This window comes from Phodopus roborovskii, unplaced genomic scaffold, assembly GCF_943737965.1.
Source record: "Phodopus roborovskii unplaced genomic scaffold, PHOROB, whole genome shotgun sequence".
Classification (NCBI taxonomy): domain Eukaryota; kingdom Metazoa; phylum Chordata; class Mammalia; order Rodentia; family Cricetidae; genus Phodopus; species Phodopus roborovskii.
In genome coordinates, this window is record NW_026126433.1 from 27,114,066 (window position 1) to 27,137,963 (window position 23,898).

Consider the following 23,898-nt stretch of genomic DNA (forward strand, 5'->3'; position numbering starts at 1 on the left):
TCTTCCAAAATGCATCATTTAGAAATAATTTTACAGACAAACTAAAGAGGTGGCTCAGTGGTTAATAGTACTTGCTGCTCTTGTGGAGGACTTGGGTTCAGTTCCCAGCACCCACATGGCAACTCACAACTGGCTATAACTCAAGCTCCAGGTGTCCAATGCCTTCTTCTAGCTTCTATGAGCACCAGGCACATGTGACAAACATACATATATGAAGGCACCCACAATAGACAAATCTTCAAAAAATAAACACTTTATAGGGATTTTACATTTATAGGTAATCTAAGATAAAGCTAGTACTTTTAGTATATTCAAGAGATAAATAATGGCTCTATTTTTTCCTTCTCCCTCTAAAACCTCAAATCATCCTCTCTAAAAATGCTGGCATCCCATGCTTTGTAATCCCAGCATTTAGGAACCTGAGGCAGGAAGGTTGTAAGTTCAAGGGCAGCCTAGTTTACATTTTAAATTTCAGGCTAGCCTCAGCTACATAATGAAATTGTATTCCCCACAAAACATTGTTTCCTAGGTTACAGTTTCCTTATGACTGACCAAAATATTCTTGTATATTTAAGAATTATATTCAGAAATCAAATCTAAATTTGGAACAGTAGTTATACTTAAGAGCCCTTTAATTACTTTTTTTTTTTTTAAGACAGTCTCATGGGTACTTTGACTAGGTACACAGTCAAAGATGACAACTTGGGATTTTCCCAGCTCTCACTTCTCCTGATTGAGGGATTACAGGTGTGGGCTACCACATCTGGTTTATGCTGTTTAAGGAAATCAAATTCTATTAACTGAGCTGTATCCCCAGCCCTGAGCTTTTGCTGTCCTCCCCACTCCCAAGGGAGAAAAACAAAGAATTCTGATTTGTAGTAAAAATCTTGGCAGAAGGTAAAATTCACATAATAAAATTCAACCCTGGGAAAGTCAAGAAAATTTGGCCATCTTATTTTCTTAGTTGCTATCAGCATTTACTTTCACTTAAAAGCAAAAATAAACAGGGAAAGCTGTGTTTCAGGTTTTAAGCTCTCTCTCTCTCTCTCTCTCTCCCTCTGTGTGTGTGTGTGTGTGTGTGTGTGTGTTTGTGTGTGTGCGCTCACGCATGCGTGTTCAGACAGGATCTAACTCAGGAATTTACTATGTAGACCAAGCTGGTCTTGAACTCTTGGCAATCTTCCCGCCTCAGCCTCTAGAATACAGGGATTATATGAATGAGCCTCCAAGTGTAACATGGTTTTTGTTGTTGTTGTTGTTTGTTTTGGTTTGGTTTTTTTTGAGACACGGTTTCTCTATTGTTTTGGAGCCTGCCCTGGAACTTGCTCTATAGACCAGGCTGGCCTTGACTCACAGAGATCCTCCTGTCTCTGCCTCCTGATTGATGGGAATAAAGGCATGCGCCAAGAACACTTGGCTTATGTTTTAATTAAAAATTTTTAAACAAGTATTGGTAATCTCCCAGGGAAAAACAAAAAGCAAAGGAAATAAAAATTACATTTTTCAGGGAGGTATATTTATATAATGAAGAAGAAGAACAAGAAGAGAGAAGAGTATTATGGCAATTCATTTTAACCACTATTCTTCCATAGTCTAAGAAACATCTATATGAGAACATTCTTAATTTCAAAAATAAAGCTGGCTTCATTTAGGAGTGCATCAACTCATCCCAGAACTACCTTTACACTGTATCACAAAACAACACAGCTATAATTTTCCAGGACATTCTCTAGTCTACTGTTAAAAAGGTTTTGAGATCATTAAGAAATAGGCAAAGGCCAAGCACTGTGGCAAACCCGCTTTAATACCAACATTTGGTAGCTGAGCCAGGAAAACCATAAAACTGAAGTCAACCTGGGCTATATAAAGGGACTCTGCCTCAGAAAACTGAAAGCAAGGGAATATAAAACAAAATAAAGAAGTTACTACAAACAAAAAAATACAAATGGCACCAAATTCAGCTTGGTGATCTGACAAAAATTCCCTACCACTTTTAAAGAACCAACTGGTACTAAAATAAAGGGCTTGGCTAACTAGTCACATCAACTGGACAATTAGGTACTTTAATGAGACGGGTTCAGGCTGTCTTTAAACAAACTGCTACATAGCTGAGAATGACTATGGACTTCTAATCCTTCTGCCTTTATCTTCTACAGACAGGGATTACATGATGCCACCATGCCCAGCTCTCTTTTGTTTAGAAAGAAGTAAAAAGTTCTACATAGTATCACACTGGTTAAATAACCTGTATAACATAATATAAATAATCATGATTTGCAGAGTCAATTCATATTTGGTTACTTCATACTTCATTTTAGGAGGGGAAAAATGCAAAGCACTTTCTCAGGACTGCCATGTTGGAAACTTTCAAGGTTATCCAGCATGTCAAAGCACCTCTGCTCCTGAAGCTGTGTACACGCATGTGTACAATGTGAACCCTGCATACATGCTGTACCATTCAGCAGCCATGAGTGACCTCTGAGGAAGCCAATAACTAACAGACTGCTCTAAAAATGTCACACAAGCATTCTAAGACTTACCAGAAGTTTAAGCAGCCAAAATCTGGATTTATAGTAGAAAGTTTTGGTGGGGTTGATAAGAAAGAAGACCATAAATCCATAAAGGGCAAGTGGGTACACATATATAGGGATGATACTAATTGGAGCGAAAAAGCATGCCAGAAGGCTCAGGCACCATAATATCCCCAGGAATCCAGCAATCTAAAGCACAGGGAACACAAAAGAAAGTTACTTTTTATCATGACACAGTAAAACCTTTAATAAACAAAGATCAGAAAAATGATAATCTTCAAGTGGAAGGTAGACTTGAATATTCAAGTCAGCTATTCAGTTACTTGCAAACTACAATTCAAGAGACTCTGTGCTTTATTACCTCAAAGAGATGCTGATGAGATAAATTGTTTCTTGGATTAAGTTCAAAGATGAGGACATGATTTACTCCAGCCTGTCTCCAACCATACGTGTTGATGCCCAGTAGAAAAAGGAATTCAATCAGAAGAAAGCCACCCCGATAGATTCTTATCAAGGGCCATACAGTTCTATCTGTTTCAAGTTTAAATACAGCTGAAAGAAAATGTATTGGTTAGTTATAAAATCTACAATGTTCCCTTTAATTATTTTTCTTCATTCTCTGAGACACAGCCCTGCCAGGAGGTTTTCATAAAGAAAGACTACCTAGATTATTTTAAGAGTCCAATAAACTTGTCTCTAGATTCTTTCCTCTTTTGTTTCTTTACTCTGCAGACTGCCATTAGAATAATTTCCTCCCAACTTGGCTTTTATCATGTTATTCTACTGTTCTATAAATTTTTATTTTGTTTTTTGTTTTTTTAAAGTTTTAGTGCTGTAGAGTTAAAGGCTTTCAATGCTAAGACCAGTTTTTGTTTATGGACATTTAGTCCTGACTATCCTGGAGCATGCTATATAGACCAGGTTGGCCTCAAACTCATAGAGATCCTCTTGCTTCTTTCTATTTCCTGTGTGCTGGCATTAAAGGCATGCACCACCATGCCTGCCTGTTATAAGTTTTGCCAACCGGGGCTTCTTCTATGATACTTCCCTTTTCAACACTGCTTTCTCTACCATTAAACTAGTTACAATAACTTTTATCTCACAGAATTACTGTAAAATGGAAAGATACAAAACACAAGAAGACAATGTGAGAATTTAAACGTCATTTATATAGACAATAGTTGACATATATAGAATGCTTAATATGGTGCTTAGTCTTATTCTTTGTGCTTTTACATGTAACAATTACTTTAAGTCATTATAATTGTTCTTTAAGTTAAAAATTACTATCTTCATGTTGACTGAGGAAACTGGAGCACCGTCAGGTTAAGTAATTTGTTCATGGATACTGAGCTAGCATAGGACACAGTGCCCTGGCCTTGAATCCACCTGCCTCTGTGAGGATTAACAGTATCACCACCATACCTGCTTGTAACCTATATAATTTTTGTGCAAAGCCCGTGCTCTCAAGCACTATATTACTCATATGCCCATACAAACATTTAGTACCATCATTATTCTACAGCTTTCTTAGAATTATATTGTTCAAACACTTTAGCTTGACAAACTTGAGCTCTGAAAAAATATCCAGTTTCCAACTTACTTTTCCCAAAATCATCCTATAATATATCTCAATGGTCAGTCCCAATGAATTTCATCCTTTAAAAGTTTTCCCCCAGCAACTCAATGCTCTTTTATTTCATCTCTACAAATGTATATACTTACTTAAGTAACCATTTATTATTTACCTTTGTATTCTCTACTGTATAAAAATATTTAATAACTTAAAAATAACAGGGGAGAGAGTATTTGCTTTAGAATTAAATACTATATAAACCAGATAGCAAATCCTAATAGAATAAACTATTTAACTTAGAGTTTTCAGTTATTAGTTTTCTCTTGGTCAATGAAAATAATGTCTGCTCTCAACACTGGACTTGATCTCCAGTACTCCATAAATCCGGGTTTATACATGTCCGTTATCCCAGCACTTGGGAGGTGGAGGAAGGAGGATCAGAAGTACATATAGTTTGAGGTCAGCCTGGATTACATGAGACCTATTTAAAAAACAAATCACAAAACAAAAACAAACAACATACTTTCACAAGCTTGTTAAGACAAAATGTGAACACAAATGCCTAATGTTTGACCTATGATTATTATCAATATATATACATATACATATATATATATATATATATATATATATATATATATCTCAATCTCATAAGTTTCTATTAGTTGCAAAATAAAATATTTATGGAAGTACTTTTCACATATCTTTTACACCCAACATCATTCTAAGAACTGGAGGTTCAATAGTGAATAAAAGACAAGATATCAATTTCAACTTAACTCAGGTCTACTTAACAGTATACGGTAAGAGGGATAGGAATAAAGTGGCAGATAAAGACTCTGAGGAGACTACACTTGCCTTAAGGAATGAAGAATAAACCCTTGGAATCTCTAGAGGACTCCAGGCAGGGAGAAAGGACAAAGAGTTCAGTAGTGGAAGGCCAAGGTTACTATCATTGGAATGAAATAGAGATAAAGTTCCAGTGACATATCAGACAGGGGTGTGTAAGTACTTCCTCCAGACTTAAGCTTTAATTCTGATGTACGAACTAGTAGATGGTTCTGAATGTTAGGACCCAAACAATCACTTTAAAGGCTCGTTTTAGTTTTTATGTGACAAATGGACCACAAGAGAACCAGCATAGAGTCAATATTAGCTGGGAAATTAGATGAGTAGAAAAAACACATTTGTAGCTTTATGTCCGGAATACTAAGCAAAGACCCCAGGCATTACAATGTCAGAAAAAAAAATATACATACATACATACATACATACATACATACATACATACATACATATGTTCCAAAGAATCCACAATGAAACTGTAAGAGTTAGTAGTTTCAGCAAAGCTGCAGAATACAGGGTCAATCAACACACAAATTCAGTTGTATTTATATAATCAGCAATAAGCAATCTGAAAATAAAATTATGAAAAAATTTTTGATTATAGCAGTACCTAAAAGAATAAAAGAGAAGTATTTTTTTAATTTAAATTAGAAAGTTTAGTAGTAATTTTAACCAAAGAGGTGAAAGACTCATATGTTGAAAGTAACAAAACATATAGAAATTAAAGTAGACTTTAGTACATAGAAAGAAATATCATGCTCATAGATTTGATATTGTTAAAATGACAACAAATCTATACATTTAATGAAATCCCTGTCAAAATTCCAGTGGCCACTTTATTTTCAAAAATAGAAAAGTCAAGCAATGTTGTATGATGCTTGATATACATAATTTTATTGATTTTCACTGTAAAAACATACAGTGAGCCAGGTGTTGGTAGCACATGCCTTTAATCCCAGCACTTGGGAGGCAGAGGCAGAGGCAGAGGCAGAGGCAGAGGCAGATGCAGAGGCAAAGGCAGGTGGATCTCTGTGAGTTCAAGGCCGGCCTGCTCTACAAAGAGAGTTCTAGGGCAGCCAGGGCTGTTTACATAGAGAAACCCTGTCTGAAAAAACCTAAAAAGAAAAAAAAAAAAATCCATACATACATATTTTGTTTTGATCACGTATACCTCTCAAACCCTACCCTATTTCCACGCCACATTTCTTTCTCAATTTCACGTAGTTTTTAAACTCACGAAGACTAACACTGCCTTTATTGACATGGGTATAGGGCCATCTACTGGAGCATGGGTAGCCTCTCCAGGAACACATCCCTGAGGAAAATGCACTTAGTCCACCAAGAGCTATCATTTCCCAATAGATCCTCCGTCACAGGTGAGGCTTCATAAGCCTTTTTGCATTCCATGCTGGGACTTTGGATGATCAAATTAGTTTTGTTTCACTAAAAATATTTAAGAATAAAGAATATATGTGTAAGATAAAAGGCTTTCAAATATAAAGGATGTAAGAAGCTTCCTACCTTCAAGTCCTTGCCTCCTTCCCTAGAGGTTACCATGTTAACAGTTTTGTCTATTACCTTCCAAGAAATTCTTCACATACCAAAAAATACCAATTAACTTTCAAAACAATACAACCAATCAATTACAAATAACAGCATGCCACATATGGCTATCCTAAAGCTTGTTTTTTCAATTACATCCTAGAGTAGTTATTTTTCTCATAAATACGCACAAAAATCTCACTTATTTTTTTCTAATGTATGTTATATACTATAGGAAGATGAACAAATCATAATTAAACAGTATGATAAATTTCCACAACAGTGAATCAGGACTCAGAATACAAAACAGTGCATGAATGACACCCCAGAGGCCTGGCTTTGTATCTTTTTTCCAGCCATGATAAGCACTTTTTTCTAACACTAATTCTTTTTATCTTCCTGTAAATTAAATCATGGAACATGTACTTTTGGTATCTGGCTTCCTTTGTTTACTTTGAAATGGCTAATTTTATGTTATACACACCTCACTTTCATTTGCTTGTGAGATTCATCTATGTTTTTGTATGTGGCTGGCTATATTTCATTCTTCTCACTGCTGCATACTATTCCATTGGGTAAAACATCTGCTAATTGCTGATGAACATTTGGGTAGTTCCAGTTTGGGGACATTAACATGGGATAGTTACTAATGTTCTTGAATGTTTCCTCGTAGATATATGCACTTATTTCTTTTACAAAAGACGGATCATAGGTTAACATATGGTCAGTTTTAGTAAATAGAGCCAAACCATTCTCCAAAGTCCTATGCCTACCTTTTATTTCTAACACTAGTCCCCATGATATGCCATTGTACATGGCAACACAACTCATTTGCACAGTTCACAAGCAGTGGCTATATGAGCAGTTGCTGTTATAAGCAACATGACGATAAATAACTTCTTTATCTTTAGGAGCCTAGGTTGTAAGCTAATTTGTTAAAAAAAAAAAAAAGACTGAAGTTAGTCAAAATTATAAAATGTTTACATATACTACATTATTTTCAATAGAAACTTCAACGATCAACCGTCTTATTAACTTATAAGTGCTTAGTTTACACCATTATATTACTGTAAATGGTAAACTAGTAAGTGAAATAAGGCATACTGTGATTATTTCAAATTGAGAAAAGGTTTCTAGAAGAAAATTTGGGGAAAAAACTATACAGCAAAAATTTCATTTTTATGAATCTAAATCTGTGGGATATGTGATTTTTTTTTTCTGGCAAATTATTGAACACTGGGCCAAGTCCCCTCAAGAAACCACAGCAATTATGCACATAATTTTTTATGTGGATGCTCTAAGAAAAGAATCGTGCTTGTACATGCATTACTACCGCTGCGGTTCCCTCTGACTCTCAACACTGTTATCTTCTGAGTACCCGAGGGGACATAAATAAGGATAGACAGCTGGCTTTATCTCTGGTTACCCTCCCCCTCACGAGTACACAGGAAGATCAAACAAAGAAGGGTTCTGAGGTTAGAACATAATACATAATGCTAGCTGTATAAGTTGCATGCATTTCAAAAATCAAACTATCACAATAATAAGTCCATATTTATTAAAACCCCAGCTTGACATAAAACACACAAACAAAAAACCCTTTACATTTAATTCATATGAAAAGAAAGACATTTGTCTTATGATAGTGAGGGTTACACTACCACATACATACATCTTAGAAATTAGACAAGTAAATCTACTCATAAATGAGTAACAATATTTTTCTAAAGAGAGAGTCACATGAGCAGTCTATACTTGGTATTGATGTGCTTCACAAGATGTGAGCTGCTCTCAAAGATGGATCATCACCCTGCTCTACTAACAGGCCTCTCGTCAGCCCAGGCGTCAGCACTGCCTCTCCAGTAACTCCCTCCTCCTATACCTGACTCTCATCCCAGACCAGCTAAGTTACTCTCTTTCCTTCTGTGGGTAAGGCTTTTAATTCCATCAACTTAAATGTCACTTCTTCCACAGTGTCTGCCCAATAGTCTAATTAAAAACAAACAAACAAAAAACAAACAAATCACTCAGTTGTCTCATTGTACTGCTTAGAACATTTAACACTTTCTATATTTTTGAGGTATATATTACAGGTGTTATCTTAAGATAACACTGACCTCCTGATTCTCCCAGGTCCATTGCTAAATGCTGATTATAAGTATGCTACACAACTGTCTGAAAGATTGCTCTCATCTACTTTTGCGGTACTGGGGACCTAACCCAGGAGTCCATTTATGATAGGCAAGCATACTGCTACTGAGCTACACAACTCACCATCTCCCCACCCCACCCCCGCCATGCACAATTTTTTATGTCTTAGGATAGGGGATTAAGGACAATCAGGAGATACAAAAAATTGACTTGTGCATGGGCTAAGGAGATGGCTCGGTGAGTGAAGTGCCTGTGCTGCAAGTGTGATGATGTGAGTTTGAATCTTAGGAAACCACATAAAAAGCATGATTTTTATAACATTAATCCATAATCCCAATACTCCAGCAACAAGTTGGCAGGTGGACACAGGAGAATCTTGGAAGCTTATAGGCCAGCCAGTCTGGCAGAGCAGAGGTAAATAATAGAGCAACCCTGCTTCAAAATGAGATGGAATGATACTGGATGTTGTCCTCTGACTTCCCACATGTGCAGAGATATGTGATAGTTCTTGAATCCACAATTATGCAACACACACACACTCACTCACTCAAGATTTTAAAGTTACTTGTGGATGAATAAATACATTCTCAAGTAATTCTGTAAACTTAAGGTCTTAAGCACATTTAATACATGAGGAGACTGTTTTAGAAAAGCCAACAGTTGTCCATACAAAATAACAGCAGAGCTGGAACTTCAACTCGTCCTGTTCATGGCACCTAGCTTGATAAGCTAGGTCAGAGCTTGTACTATAGAACTTCCATATGTTTTATACAAATAAACTAAAATTACCTTATATAAACAGAAACAGGTTACCAAATGATCATAAATCTCATCAATATTACATCATAGGCTATGGGTCCATAATACTTAGTAAGTGGTGGGAAGGAGAACTCGTAATGTTTTTGTTGTGAACCTAGCCTTTAATGGCTGAGCCATCTCTCTAGCCAGAGAACTCTAGTAATACAATGAAAACATGCTGGCAATAGGTAAAGTTCATGTAAAAGCCCTTACAATTTGGGGTATAACTTTATAATGCAAAACAGGCAGTGCTGAGAATTCTTACAAGGAATAATGAGTTCTGTACACCATTTAATTTCAACTCTTTATCTCTTCCATCCCATCCATTCAAACTTCCTCAATATATTTTTTTAATTCCTATTATGTTCCATGTAGTATTGCAGTGCTAGAGACAAAAGCCCAGGCATTGGGAAATTTGGCATCAAGTCCAAATGTGGTTTACATGTTAGTGGGAAAGCAGAGGCCTAGGGACACCCTGTCAGATAAGTCTTCTGAAGAAAACAAATGTAGATTAAAGGAACAAAAAGACACAGAATAGACTGGTCAAGTGTAGGGGACCACGGAAGGTCTCACTGCAAAGACAGCACACCCTGGAAAAGAATCCCTTAGGATAGATGTGTTCAAAGAATAGTAAATGAAAATGGGTGAGTACAGGGGAGAAAGATACGATAAGAAGTAAGAAACGACTAAGTGTGCAATATCCTCAAAGGTCTTGCATAGTATGGTAAGGAATTTGAAGAGAAGCTGTAAGAGAAGCCATAAATAGATTTTACATAGGGACATGGGCTGATGAAGAACGGTTGAGGAAAGGAGTAAGGGAGGAAGAAAACACTCTCCCACAAACTTGTGGTCAGAAGAGGGCAACACCGGATGTGAAGAGACAAGTTTAGAAGGCTACTGTACATTAAATAAGAAATGGCACTTGAGACAAGGACAGTATTAATGAGTGCAGTGAAAAGTGATCAAATTCATAGTATGAAGACAGAGCAATATGACTTCTTGTATGTATTAGTGATAAAATATGAGGGATGTAGTTTGGATCCTGTTTTGGCCAAAGCTCACATCTTGGTCATGTGTCATGTGTGTTGGAGAGAAACTTTAAAACACTGGGAAGGATCCTTGAAGACTGTACTAGAACATCCTCCCTCCCCACCCAATGCTCTCTGGCTTCCACTCAGTGAAAATTTTTACTCTCCAATAGTCCTCATCATGATATTCTTTCTGCCTTGCCACAGGCCTGAACTGACAGTGCCACATGATCAAGGACTAAAATCTTTAAAACCACGAGCCAAAATAAATCTTTCTTCTTTTTAAGTTGATAATTTCAGTTAAGACAGGGTAAACAGGGACTTAAAGTTTTGGACTCTATTTGGGCAATTTAAAAACAAAAACAAAACAAAACAAAAACCCCAAGGGTCCTTTTGTCTATTTAAATGGAAAATGCCTATTATATATCCATACAGCCAATTAGATCTTTTTTCAGAGGAGAGAGGATATATACTCATGAGTCATTAGCATATAGATACTATTTGTAGCCATAGGCTTGAATAATTTACCTAGATAGAAAATGAACAAGATGGTAGAGATGTGAGGATTAAATATATTGGGACTACCCAACATTTCAATGCCATAAAAAATAGCATGACTTGGGAAAGAAATAATAGGAAAAATAAGAGGTGTGGCATTTGAAGCTTTTCAAACAGTGATAGATAACGTGAAATGCTACTAAAGGGCTCCTCAAATTTTGGGGCAGGGATAGTAAGGCTGTCTGTCACGTTTAGTAAGGAAACCTGTCCCTTGGTACTGTATTACCACAGCTGCTCCTATAGAAATCCGTTCTAATTTTTAACTTCTTTATGTGTGTGTTTGTTTTGTTTTTTTGAGACAGTCTCATTTATCCCAGGCTGGCCTCAAATACATACACTATGTAGCTGAGGAAATTCTTGAACTCTTCATCTTTATGCTATTAGATCCCAAAAGCTGGGACTATCAGTATATGCTACTATGCCTGGCTTCATGTAGTGCTGTTGATTGAACAAAGGCCTTCTTGCATGCTAAACAAGCAACCTATCCCCTAGTTGTAACTTTTGTTGAATTGAAAACTACATAGCCAAACATGCAAAGGCGACATGAGCAGGTTCAGAAAAACATGCGTGGTCTCTATAGTAGGTTAATAAGTGTAGTGGATGAACTTTGTAACATACTTATCTTTATCTATGGTTACTCTTTATCTAGTGCATGCTTGTGTATATGTGTGCATGTGCCTGTCATACATAAGGAGGTCAAGGACAGTCTGTGGAAGTCAGCTTCATTCTTCTACCATGTGAGATATGGGGATCAAATTCATGTAGTCAGACTTGGCAGGCAGCAAACATTTTCAGTCACTGAACCAAGCTTAAGTTCTTGATAACTGAACTCTACAATTCCTGAAGTTAAATACCAGAAAACAATAGTAAATAAGAAATCAATGATTTAAAGAATTATATCCCAAAGGAAAAATAACTGCTAAAACCTCCCACAAAACTTTCAGTAGTTTTGGTAGATGTATACTTCATTATTTACAGAAGGGCAAAATATGTCATAAACATAATAAGAACAAACGAGCTAAAAAGTTAAGAATTACCTGCAAGCACAAGGGTAATATTCAACACAATGAATATTCCACAAAATAGGCCAACTCTAAAAGTAGTCCATGCTGGTGCAGGCTGTGGACAAAAAACAGAATTTTGAGTTTAACAGACAAGATACCAAACACATGTAATACAAGGAAAGTATATTTTATTATCATAACTCTGAAGCAGAGGATTATTTACACTCCATTATCCTGTAACTAGAACAGGAACACTATTGAGTTATTTTACAGAAATCTGAATCATGGGGCTGGGGAGGTGCTCATCTAGTAAAGTGCTTGCTGTGTTGACATGAGGCTGGACCCTAGCAACCACATAAAAAAACCAGGCAGATCCCACATAAAAAGCTGGGTACAGGGTATGTTTGTAATCCCGGTGACAGATGGTCAAAGGCAGAAAGATTCCTGGAGCTTGCTGCACAGTAAGCCTAGATAAACTGGATGGCTCTTGGTTCAGTGAGAGACTGTTTCCAAAAGCAAGTTGGAAAATGACTAAGGAACAGGAACATGCACACGCACGCACGCACACACACACACACACACACACACACACACACACACACACACACACACACACACACACGGCGGCGTGAGAGGCAGGGGAGGCGAGAAAAGGAAACAGAGAGAAACAGGAGTCATAAAATAAGATGGTAATTTCAAGCTTCAGATTAATACACTGAAGTATATTTTCTTTGAATGACTTAGAATGCAATTTAATTTCTATAAAATGTATTTACTTCTACATTTTAAAAGTCAGAATTATTTAATTAGAGTTTACTTTTTTGGTACTATGAATAACAAGAACCAATGGTAAAGATAAGAATACTTTCTGATAATATGTTATATTTTTATACTGAGAAAAAAATTGAAAAATTTTAAGTATTTACTTATTCTTTTATTTACATACATGTGTTCCTCTGTGAGTTTATGTACACCACATGTGTGCAGATACCCACAGAGGCCAAATGACATCAGATCCACCTAAACCTGGATTTAACATGGTTTTGAGTTTCCTGTGTAGGTCTTGGAGCCAAACTCAGGTCCTCTGCAAGAGCAATAAGCACTTCTAACTTGTGGGCCATCTCTCTAGCCCCTTAAATGAAACATTTTAAGCTATGCTAGAGTTATTAAGAGATGAGCATATTAAAATCTCCAGTACAATGAATTTAATTATATTCTTCCAATTACAATAATTGGATTGTTGTTATACCAATAACAAATAGAAAATTCCTTAGATTTTAAATATAAAGGTATGAAGGACAGATAGATAATGTTTTAATGTTAAAGGTGAGAGATTAGACTTAATTACGGCCCCCCCACTGAAAGCATCAAAACTGCCATTATTTGTCACAAGAGTGATCTGTATTGTCAGTTTCCAAATGAAAACATCTAGAAGGAAGATAGCAATTTATCTTTTCTTAGAAGCTACTTTAGTTTTAAAAATTATACAATATATTCTATTCATAAAAGAATGTATATTATATTTAGAATGTTAGAAATAGCTGGTCAAGTGAACATATATGGTGACTACCCTAGTCTTTGAATACCATCCTTCCCTTTCTCATCATCAGATAGCCATTTCTGTAGGACTGTCTCCTCTAAACACATTTTCAAACACTTTAGTTTTTTAATTATTTTTTCTCACTTTAAAGTTTTATTCTGATATAAATGGTATAATAAACTATATACACTTAAAACACAATTTCTTTGTTCTGATGCTTTCACAGTTTTTTTCTCTGTATCTTTCAATCAGTTTGACTCTGATGTGTCTATGGATTTTTAAAATTCTGTTTTATTGAATATATTAGCATACAATGAATTGCACACACACTAGACTTAAAGTATTTAAGCTGATAAGATTTTTACAAGATTTAGTACATATAGATATTCATGAAATCATAACCATAATGAAGACAAGACAGTAGACTGCGCAAAGCATGGTGACACAGGTCTGTAATCCTAGCACTCAAGGAGTAATGGCAGGGGCAGCAGGTGTTCAAGGCCAGCCTTGGCTACATAGTGAGTTTGAGGTCAACCTGGGCTATATAAAACCTTGTCTCAAAAAAAAAAAAAAAAAAAAAAAAAAAAAAAAATCCAACATTCTAACATATTCACTACTTCGAAGAGTTTCCTCCCTTTGTTGTCTTTCTTTCCTGCCTAAAACTCACTCTCCTCACCAGCCCCCTCCTTTCCCCCTGCCCCTTGTAAACAATATTTTGCTTTCTGTCATTTTTACTGGTTTATATTTTCCAAAGCATTAAATATTTATTTATGTTTTAGAATATATCAACAAATTATTTCTCAGGCTGAGAAGATATAGCACAATTGTTTATCCAGGCAGTTTCCAGCTTTAGGCTACTACAAATAAAGTTACTATGAACACTTATGTAGAAGTCTTCTTTGGGGACATATGTTTGCACTTACTTGTCTTAGATAAATACCTCAGACTAAAATAGCCAGTCATGTGGTAGATGTACATTTAACCCTTTAGGAAACTCCCCAACTATATGCTAGTGGGTTAGTTACATCATCTACTCCACCAACAGCCTAAGAGATGGGGTTCTGGTCCTCCAATCATGGGTGTGGTCAATCTCTGAATTATAGTTACGGTTACTGGTAGTATCTCTCTATGGTTTTAGTTTGCTGTCTCAAATGGTCACTTAAGTGGAGCACCTTGCCATGCTCCCATTTTCCAACGTGACAGGTTGTTTTCTCGCTAACTATTGGTGTCCTCTATGTGTTTTCATAAATATTTTCTACTAGTTTAATACTCTTTATATTCCTTTACAGAGTCTTTTGAAGATTTGTTTTGAACTTTGATGAAGTACTTTTGATGTCATTTCTAAAAAGTCTTTGAGTCACCCATAGCTGCTATTACTGCCCCCCTATATTTTCTTCTAAAACTTTGTAGTTTTAGTTTTAACTTAGGTCCATGTTATGTCTAAAAACATGTGGATAAAAAAAAATAAAGGCTTGTGTTTTCTTTTTGCATAGATAATCCAATTGTTCAAGCTATTTGTTGAAAACTTTATTCTTCCTATACTAGCATGCTTTATGCCTATATTAAAAATTAGTTGCATACATATTTGTGTATTCTTAGATTCTATTCTGTTCCATTGAAGTGTATGCCTATCTTGACTCTACTTTACTGCAGCTTTAATAGTTTTTTAGACCATATAGTGCTAATATTTTACCCTTTATTTGTTTTCAAAGATGTACTAGCTATTGTAGGTTTTTGCGTTTGCATGCATTTTAAAAGTAGCTTACCAATTCACCCCCCCACACACAAACAAAACAAAAAACAAACAAAAAACCACAACACACTCAAGCGTGCACAACCCCCACCCCCACACCACACTCTTACTGAGATTTTTTTTTTTGATGGATTATGCTCTATATATCTAAAATTAAGAAATGGCTTCCTAAAAATACTGAGCTTATTTACATAATATTCCCATAATTCAATGCCTCTCACTTTAGTGCTCTCTCTGTATTTTATTTCAGCAATGTTCTGTAATTTCCAGTGTAAAAATCTTTCAGCTATTGCCAGAACTATTATTACACATTTCTTATTTCTGTGGCATTATTAGTAACATTTTGACTTTTAACTGTACCTGATGTGCAGACATACACTTGATTCTTTACAAACTGGTGCTGTATTCTACAAGCTTTTTAACTCCCTTATTAGCTTAGAAGCTATACAGATCATTGGATTTTCTACAGAAATCAATTTACTAAAAACAAAAAAATAACAAAACCTCCAACATTTTTATCTTTCTTTTTATGTCATTTTTGATCCTATCACACTGGCTATAATCACCAGGAAAGGTTCAATGACAGTCTTAAGACCGAATACTCAATTTTTCCTGGTAACAAAAGAAGTATGACATCAAGTCTAATTTTTTCAAACATGCCAGTTATTAAGTTATAGAGGTTCTTTATTATTAATTTCAATACACTGTGATCACAGAAAATACTCCATGATAAAAATTCTTTTAATTTACTATGATATGTTTTATGTGACAGAAGATAATCACGTAAGTGCTATATGAATAGCATTTAATAAGCCCCTCACCTCTTTTGCAGGGGTATAACTGCTATGGAAAAAGCTATATGATAACCCTGTACATCTGAACTTCTAACATAATGAACAACAACAAAACCTTATCGTAGTTGATAAGACAACTAGCAAGAAGCAAGTGTGTGTAAGAACAAATGGGAGGGGGAGTTGAGGGAGAGTATTAAGAAATATACGCAAGATACTGCAATTCATTATGATATAAAGGTTCATATCTAATTTTTCCTTCTTTCTTTCCTTTCCCTGACATGGGTCTTATTATGTAACCCATACTGGCCTGGTTATTATGCCTTAACCTCCTAACTACTGGATTAAAGCATGTGCCACTATGCCTGGATCTTAATACCTACTTTTAACTTATTATGATAATAATAATAATAATAATAATAATAATAATAATAACAACAACAACAACAACAACAACAACAACAACAATAATAATAGCAACTACTTACAAAATCTGGCTTAAAAAATTTCAAGGTAATGATAGCAGCCAACAATCTTGTGTTAATTATTAAGTGTGAAAAAGGAAAACAGACACTAGAAGCATATACTAACCTGAGCAGCTCCCAAAGGAGGGACACGTAATCGCTTCATAGCCTTTTGTCTGTCACCATCTTCAAGTTCATTGGTCACTACAGCCTAGAAAGATAAATCGTCAAGTTTTGGTATAAATTATCCTAAATAAAAGTGATACACATACATATACATGTGTATAATGGTCTGATAGCCTTTTGATAAATATACTGATAAAGCAAAAGCAAAAGATCTTAATTAAGAGCCTAAGTATTCTAAGCCAGCAATTTACAAAACAAGTGGATCGTTTCTTTAAAATATCTGCAAACGAACATATATGACAAGCAAGCAAAGATGTTGTACCTCAGTCTCAGAAATGAGCTGGTTGATTTTCTTGCATGTATAAAATGGGGCTACCTCTACATGAGCTACTCGCCAATCTGCTCCACGAGATGTTTCCAGGATTTTGTCATGCTTTTTAAGGATTTTTCGAAACCCTGTAAAGTTCAGATTCTATAGGAAGAAAAAAGAAATACAATTATCATTTCTACCACTAAGGCTCCCCTGTAGCTTATTGCTTTCCTGCTGCCAAGGTAGAATTCTACCATGAACACAACTCCGTTATTTTTCTTCCAAGTAAATTAATGAAAATTCTAAGCTCAGAACATTTTTTTATTTCCAACTTTCCACATATAACCATTTTAAAATTGGTTGTTTTGCTGCTTTGGCCAAAAGAGTATTTTCAGAAAATGTTTTCCATTTATCATGCACTGAATCCATTTATTTTAATTCTTTGCTCTTTCAGGGGTGTTAAAGAGTTCCTTTCACTTCTACAGGCATGCATACAGGTAAGAATAATGGACACGTATCTAGTTCTCTTAACTCTGCTTTTCTATTCATCTCAGTTTAGGGATGAAAGTAAGAAGGAGAGGTTGGCAGAAAGGAAGAAAGAACCATTGCACAGGGCAGGTGACAGTGGGTAGGAATTCCACATTCCTTCAATTTCTACAAAATCAAAATACTATATTTTCCTATACTCACATATTCACTTGTAGTTTGCCCATCATCTAAAATGGCAGGAAAACACTGATTTGCAGGTCAAGATGAGCTCTACCACCTGAGGGTTCTTGCTCATTTGTTAGAAACTGTTCCTTATACCATAATGTAATACCTTAAATTCTTCTTGGGTACAGCATACATCTTAACCTAGAAACAGGTGTGTGTGTGTGTGTGTGTGTGTGTGTGTGTGTGTGTGTGTGTGTGTGTGTTTACATGTAATGTAGTCTGTGTTCATGCATGTGTGTGAATGCATAGGTTGTCAGGGGCTGACATTGGGTATCATACTCTATAGCTCTCTACCCTTTCTTCTTTTTTAAGGGCCAGAGTCTTTCACTGGACCTGGAGTTCACCAATTTGGCCAGACTGGCCCTAGACATCCTCTTGTCTCCTCCCCAGGCCTGGAATTAAAGGCCAGTGTAGCCAACCTGGCCTTTCTTTACTTGGGTGCTAGGAATTTGAAGTCAGGTCATCCTTGCAGCTGTACAAGAGAACTCTTAGAATTACTGTTGAGGCTGGAGAGATGGCTCAGCAGTTAGGAGCCTTGTTCTTGCTGAAGACCTGGGTTGAATTCCTAATTGTAAGACAATGGCTTACAACTGTCTGTAACTCCAGGAGATCCAAAGCAGTGGTTTTATTTGTTTGTTTTAATAATTGTCCAACACAAAAGGTGCTAGAAATATGGATAGTTCCTATTAATTTTTTAAAGATTTATTTTCATTTTTGTATATGTGTCTGTATAACTATGTCACACATGTACAGGCGCCTGTGAAGGCCAAAAGAAGAGAACAGATCCCTGGAACTAGAGTTAACTGGCAGTTGTGAGCCTACTGTTGTGGCTACTGGGAAATGAACTCAGGTTCCCTAGAAGAGCAGCAAGTATTCTTAACAGTTGAGTTTTCTCTCCAACTCAAAAGGTTAATACTTAAAAACCTGTGGAAAAGCTCTTAGTTTCTTTTAAATATTTAGTTATTCATGTGAATTTTTTAAAAAATTAAATTATAAAGCTATGGGGGAAAAATATCAAAAAAGGGCCTAGGTGTGTGGTTAATGAACCTGGCCCACAGGAGTCTAAGGCAGGAGGATTTTATGTCCAAATCAGCCTGAGATATACAACAGAAACAAAGCAATTTATCACTTATTTCTATCACTATTAGTTTTCTGCTGAGTTATTTCTCAACTGGTTCTTCTTTGAATGATAAAACATTAAATCATCAAAGAAAGTTATGAATGCATGGAAAAAGTACACTATTAACACCTTGCATTGTATATAGGAGATTTCTTGTACTTTGTATTTTAAAATTTCAACACTGCAGGGAAACCATTACAGTTATTATTCTGAGACAGAGTCTTAAGCACTACACAAGCTGCTTTCAACTCTGTGTAGCTGGGATTGTTGTTCTTTTCATACAACTGCTGCCTATGAAACACAAACACGAGACTCAGCGCCTACAAGGAGTTTATTGGTAGAGGGGAGAGAAAGGAGGAGAGAGAGAAAGAGAGAGAGAGAGGAGGGGGAGAAGAGAGAAAGGAGGAGAGAGAGAAAAAGAGAGAGAGAGGAGGGGGGAGAAGAGAGAAGAGAGAGGAGAGAAGAGAGGGGAGCAAGAAAGAGGGAGAAAAAGAGAGAAGGGGTTAAAGAGCAAGAGAGAGAGAGAGAGAGAGAGAGAGAGAGAGAGAGAGAGAGAGAGATGCGCGCTTGGCGTGCTTGCTTTAAAAGGGAAACTTGCACATGCATAACTGAGTCCCCTGTGCAGGTAAGCAGGTAATGCATGTGAGCAGCCAGATAAGTAGTGAAGTAGAGATGACATAGCCACGAGTGTCCTGCCCATTGTCAGGGGGTGGGGTCAGCAGACTGCTAGGTTCCAACAAGGATGATCTTGAACTTTTTATTTTCTCGCCTCCACTGGTCTAGTGCTAGAATTTCAGGCATGTGCCATCATACTGGGTTTTATGCTAGGCAAGCACTCTACAAACTGTGCTGTATCACTGGCTACTACAGGCAAAACTTTCCTTGCCTAACTTACTTTTTTTTTAAATTTAATTATATTCTGCTTCTTATTTATTTATTATGTATACAATGTTCTGCCTGCATGTGCCCCTGCAGGCCAGAAGATTCACCAGATCACATTACAGATGGTTGTGAGCTACCACGTGGGTGCTGGGAACTGAAATGAGGTCCTCTGGAAGAGCAGTCAGTGCTTTTAACCACTGAGCCATCTCTCTAGCCTGCAACTTTTACTTTTTAGATGTTCTATCATTCTACAGTGTGCTAACCATTCAGAATAATGATGATGATGTCACCTTTTGGGGATTCAGTGCCATCAATGTCATCCCACTCACTGGAGTTGACTTTAAAACACCACTCCCCAGAGTAAGACTAAGCACCTGATAGTTCTGCAGCAGAATGAGGCTGAGGTAGAACTCGCTGAAGGCCAGCTTAAGGTCTTTAATGTTCCTGTGCTGGACACGCTCCTCGTGGGACAGGTGGAAGACTGGCTTTCTGCGCTGTCGCAAAGTAGTGACGCCGATGCTCTCTTTCTGTGCATCCAGTGATGACTGAAGCTCACTCTGAAGTGTAGCAAACCTGCGCTGAGCCTCTGCCAGCTTCTCTGTAAGTAAAGAGCATGATCCAAGCAGGTTAAATATACACATACAAACAAAACAACCAGATATATACATTTTTTTTAAAAAAATTTAAAAATAAAGTGTACTCATCTAATCTTACGTAAAAGAAGCAACAAGTAACTCTCAATTTTGAATCATTTTTGTTTTATTCAATTCTAAATTTTTCTTAATTATACTTCTCCTAGAATTTCTAGGGGAAATATCACACATATGTAGAAATAGATTGGAGAAAACATTTTGGCACATCACCTGTACATTCTACCTCATACTTTCCTCCTTGCAAAACTGTTACTGCACCTAGTCTCAAAGATTTAAAAAAAAAAAAAAAAGTACAATCACTAAGAGTGAAAACATAAAACAGTACAACTATTATGAATTTGGAGAACAGTTAAATATGACCAGCAACACTCATCCTAGGCATATATCTAAGAAAACTGAACATAAGGCACCCACAAAAAACCTTGTATACATATATAAACATGTCCTCCTAACAGCCAAATGTCTACCATGTATTAAATGGGTAAACAAAAGGTGGTGTAGTGTGCTGTATATACAAACATAAGAGTAAGGATCAATTTATGAGATACAATGTAAGTGGTCCTTAAAGTATGTTAAGTGAAAGAAGCCAGACAACCCCGCCCTCCAAGTATAATAGACTCCACTTATATGCACTGTCTAAAATAGGAAAAACCACAGAGGCAGAAAGTAGAGTAGTAGCTGGGGAAGGAGAATGTAGAGTGCCTGCTAGCGGGAATAAGAAGTAGTGTATCTTTGAGGAATGACAAGAATGTTCTGGAATTAGGTATAACTGTACAATTTTGTGACTATACTTAAAATTACATATTCTAAAAGAGTAAACACTGGGGTTAGGAATATGGCCCAGTTAGTAAAGTGTTTGCCTGCATGCATGAGACTCTGGGATTTTATTTTAAAAGAGCTATGTAAGATATGTATCTTAAGGACCAGCAAAAGGGCTAGAGGCACTTGCTGAAAAAGCCTGATTGCCTAAATCCAATCCCTAAGACCCACATCACATCATGGGAAGAACCAACTCCTCCACGTTGTCCTCTGGCCTCCACAAACACACTGTAGCATATATGCACACACTAAATAAAATAATTTTGAAAAATGTTTAAAGAAATGTTCCTGGTTCTCAACTTCATACACAAACAGGATTAGAATTAGAGCTTTAGGCTCTGATTGCTGTGTTTCCCATTGTACCTCATTGTTTTTCTAAAAGAGGTGTTCCAAAACAGACTAAACTATGTGTTTAAAAACTAGACTATTTCTGAATACATATGTTTCTGTATATGCATACATATACAGTTGTATCCTAGTACAATAAGAACTGGTTCCATGACCCCAAATATGCAAATGTTTAAGACAGTGTAACACTTGCATGTGACCTACTGAAACCCCCATATTCTTTAAGTTACCTTTGGATTACTTATATTTATATGGACTTTTAAACTGTGAGTTACAATCAGATAGGGCTATGTAGTTGAATATAGGGGTCTTCAAAACATTTGGAAACAGTAAAAGCTTTCTGAACATGTATGACCAAAATTTAATTAAAAAAAAAAAAATCAAACAAGACACGAACCAGTAGTTGGTTTCTAATAATGACCATCCAGGGTGGATTGTACAACTTCATTTGAGCTTTGACTGTGAACACATTGCTGCATGCAATGCCAGCAGATGCTTACTAACACCTCAGCTCAGAACCAAGACTATAGTATAATATGATTTTTTTTCTGTATATACAAGGCTTCCTGCTCTTAAGAATCATAATGATTTAATTCCAGGAAAGACTCAGCATTTTCCTACCACCATTCCTCTAAATATCATATAAGTAGCAAATCAGTGTATTTTCAGGTTGTATTGTTAGAATGTTTGATCTCAAAAGTTGCTGTCAGGCCAAGCATTGGTGATACATGCCTTTAATCCCAGCACTCTGGAGGCAGAGGCAGGTGGATCTGTTTGAGTTTGAGGCCAGCCTGGTCTACAGAGCTAGGTCCAGGACAGGCTCCAAAGCAATACAGAGAAATCCTGTCTAGAAAAACAAAAAAACAAAACAAAACAAACAAACAAAAGTTGCTGTTATCTCATTTCATAGAACCATAAGTGTGTAGCTGCAGCAAGGTAAAAGTCCTTTACTATTTCATTATCACTGCTGATACATAAATATTACCAAATTTTTAAATGTTAATTTTTGAAATTAAAATATAACTATACTGTCTCCCCCTTTCCTTTACTCCCTCCAACTCTTCGCTATTCGATCTCAAATTCATGACTGCTATTTCCTTTAACTGTTGATACATTTATGTATGTGTATATGTGTGTGTGTGTATATGTGTGTGTGTGTGTATGTATGTATGTATGCATGCATGTATGTATCTTCCTAAATATATAAATACAACCTGCTTACCACAAACATTATTTCCTACAGGTAGAGCTGTATGTATATGCGAACATAATTTTAAAAGTTTTACTGATTATTTTGTGAATGTGCATGCTTTATTTGTATGTGAGCGTGTGTGGGGATGGGTATGTACCATGGTATGTGTGTGGAAGTCAGAGGAAAACTGTGAGATGATTCTCTCCTTCCACTTCTATGCAAGTTGTAAGAATCAAAATTGGGTCACTAGGCTTGCATCATTGAGTGACAAGTGCTGAGGCATCTCAGCTGCCCCATAAACATCAATATTAAAAATTAAAGATGAAATAATATGTTATACATTAAAGCTAGTATTTACTTAAGACTTTCATAGTAACATTTTTATTAAGGCTAAGAATATTCTCTGGTATGGGTAAGTGACTAAATCTGAACAGAAGAGGTAAAATAATGACCACAGTGAGGAGACTCTGTGTCAAGAACAGAATATTTGGTAAAATCACTTTTGCAGGAGGAGAGGATGTCACTGGGGAGCTGAACTTTACACAAATGGAGGTTTTTACAGCTAAAATATGGTGCTGGAGCAACAGAGTGAGAAGCCAGAGTTTGTAGCAAAAAAGAAAAAACCTGGCAAACATATCACTTTCACTCAGTGCTTCATAGGGAGGCCCTCAGTCTCCAGCACAACACCAGGGAGATGATATGTTTTGTGACATCAGAAAAATCATTCACTTCATTAAAAGCTGTGCCCCCAAATAATAGCTCATTTTAAAACTTTAAAACCCTTCTTTGAAACTTTTACTAAACAGTTAACAAATGGAAGACTAGGGTTAAAAAGATTCTTTAGAAACATTTACAGTATATACCTTTACATGTTTAACTGAAAATAACTTTCTCAATGAGTTAAATTTAAGAGTTACAAGTGATCATCTGAAATGTCTGGAGGCAGAGTTTCAGAAATTCTTATCTTTAAATTTTGATTAGAAAAAAAAAAAAAAAAACTATGTTGCAGTAGGTGGTTTTGGCACATGCCTTTAATCCCAGCACTTGGGAGACAGAGGCAAGTGGATCTCTGTGAGTCCAGGCCAGCCTGGTCTACAGAGCGAGTTCCAGGACAGACTCCAAAGCTACACAGAGAAACCCTATCTTGAAAAA

The 23,898-nt window shown here is 36.3% G+C and overlaps 1 protein-coding gene across 1 annotated transcript in view; it reads right to left on the bottom strand.

The window, feature by feature from the left end:
- Positions 1–23,898, bottom strand: part of Xpr1 (xenotropic and polytropic retrovirus receptor 1) — a 138,923-nt gene that overhangs the window by 35,021 nt on the left and 80,004 nt on the right. The window contains exons 4-9 of the mRNA XM_051186007.1: positions 20,109–20,332; positions 17,031–17,180; positions 16,710–16,793; positions 12,068–12,149; positions 2,893–3,083; positions 2,541–2,720 (exon numbers count right to left, since the gene is read on the bottom strand). Coding sequence (XP_051041964.1) covers positions 2,541–2,720; positions 2,893–3,083; positions 12,068–12,149; positions 16,710–16,793; positions 17,031–17,180; positions 20,109–20,332 — 911 coding nt within the window. The remainder of the gene's footprint in view (positions 1–2,540; positions 2,721–2,892; positions 3,084–12,067; positions 12,150–16,709; positions 16,794–17,030; positions 17,181–20,108; positions 20,333–23,898) is intronic.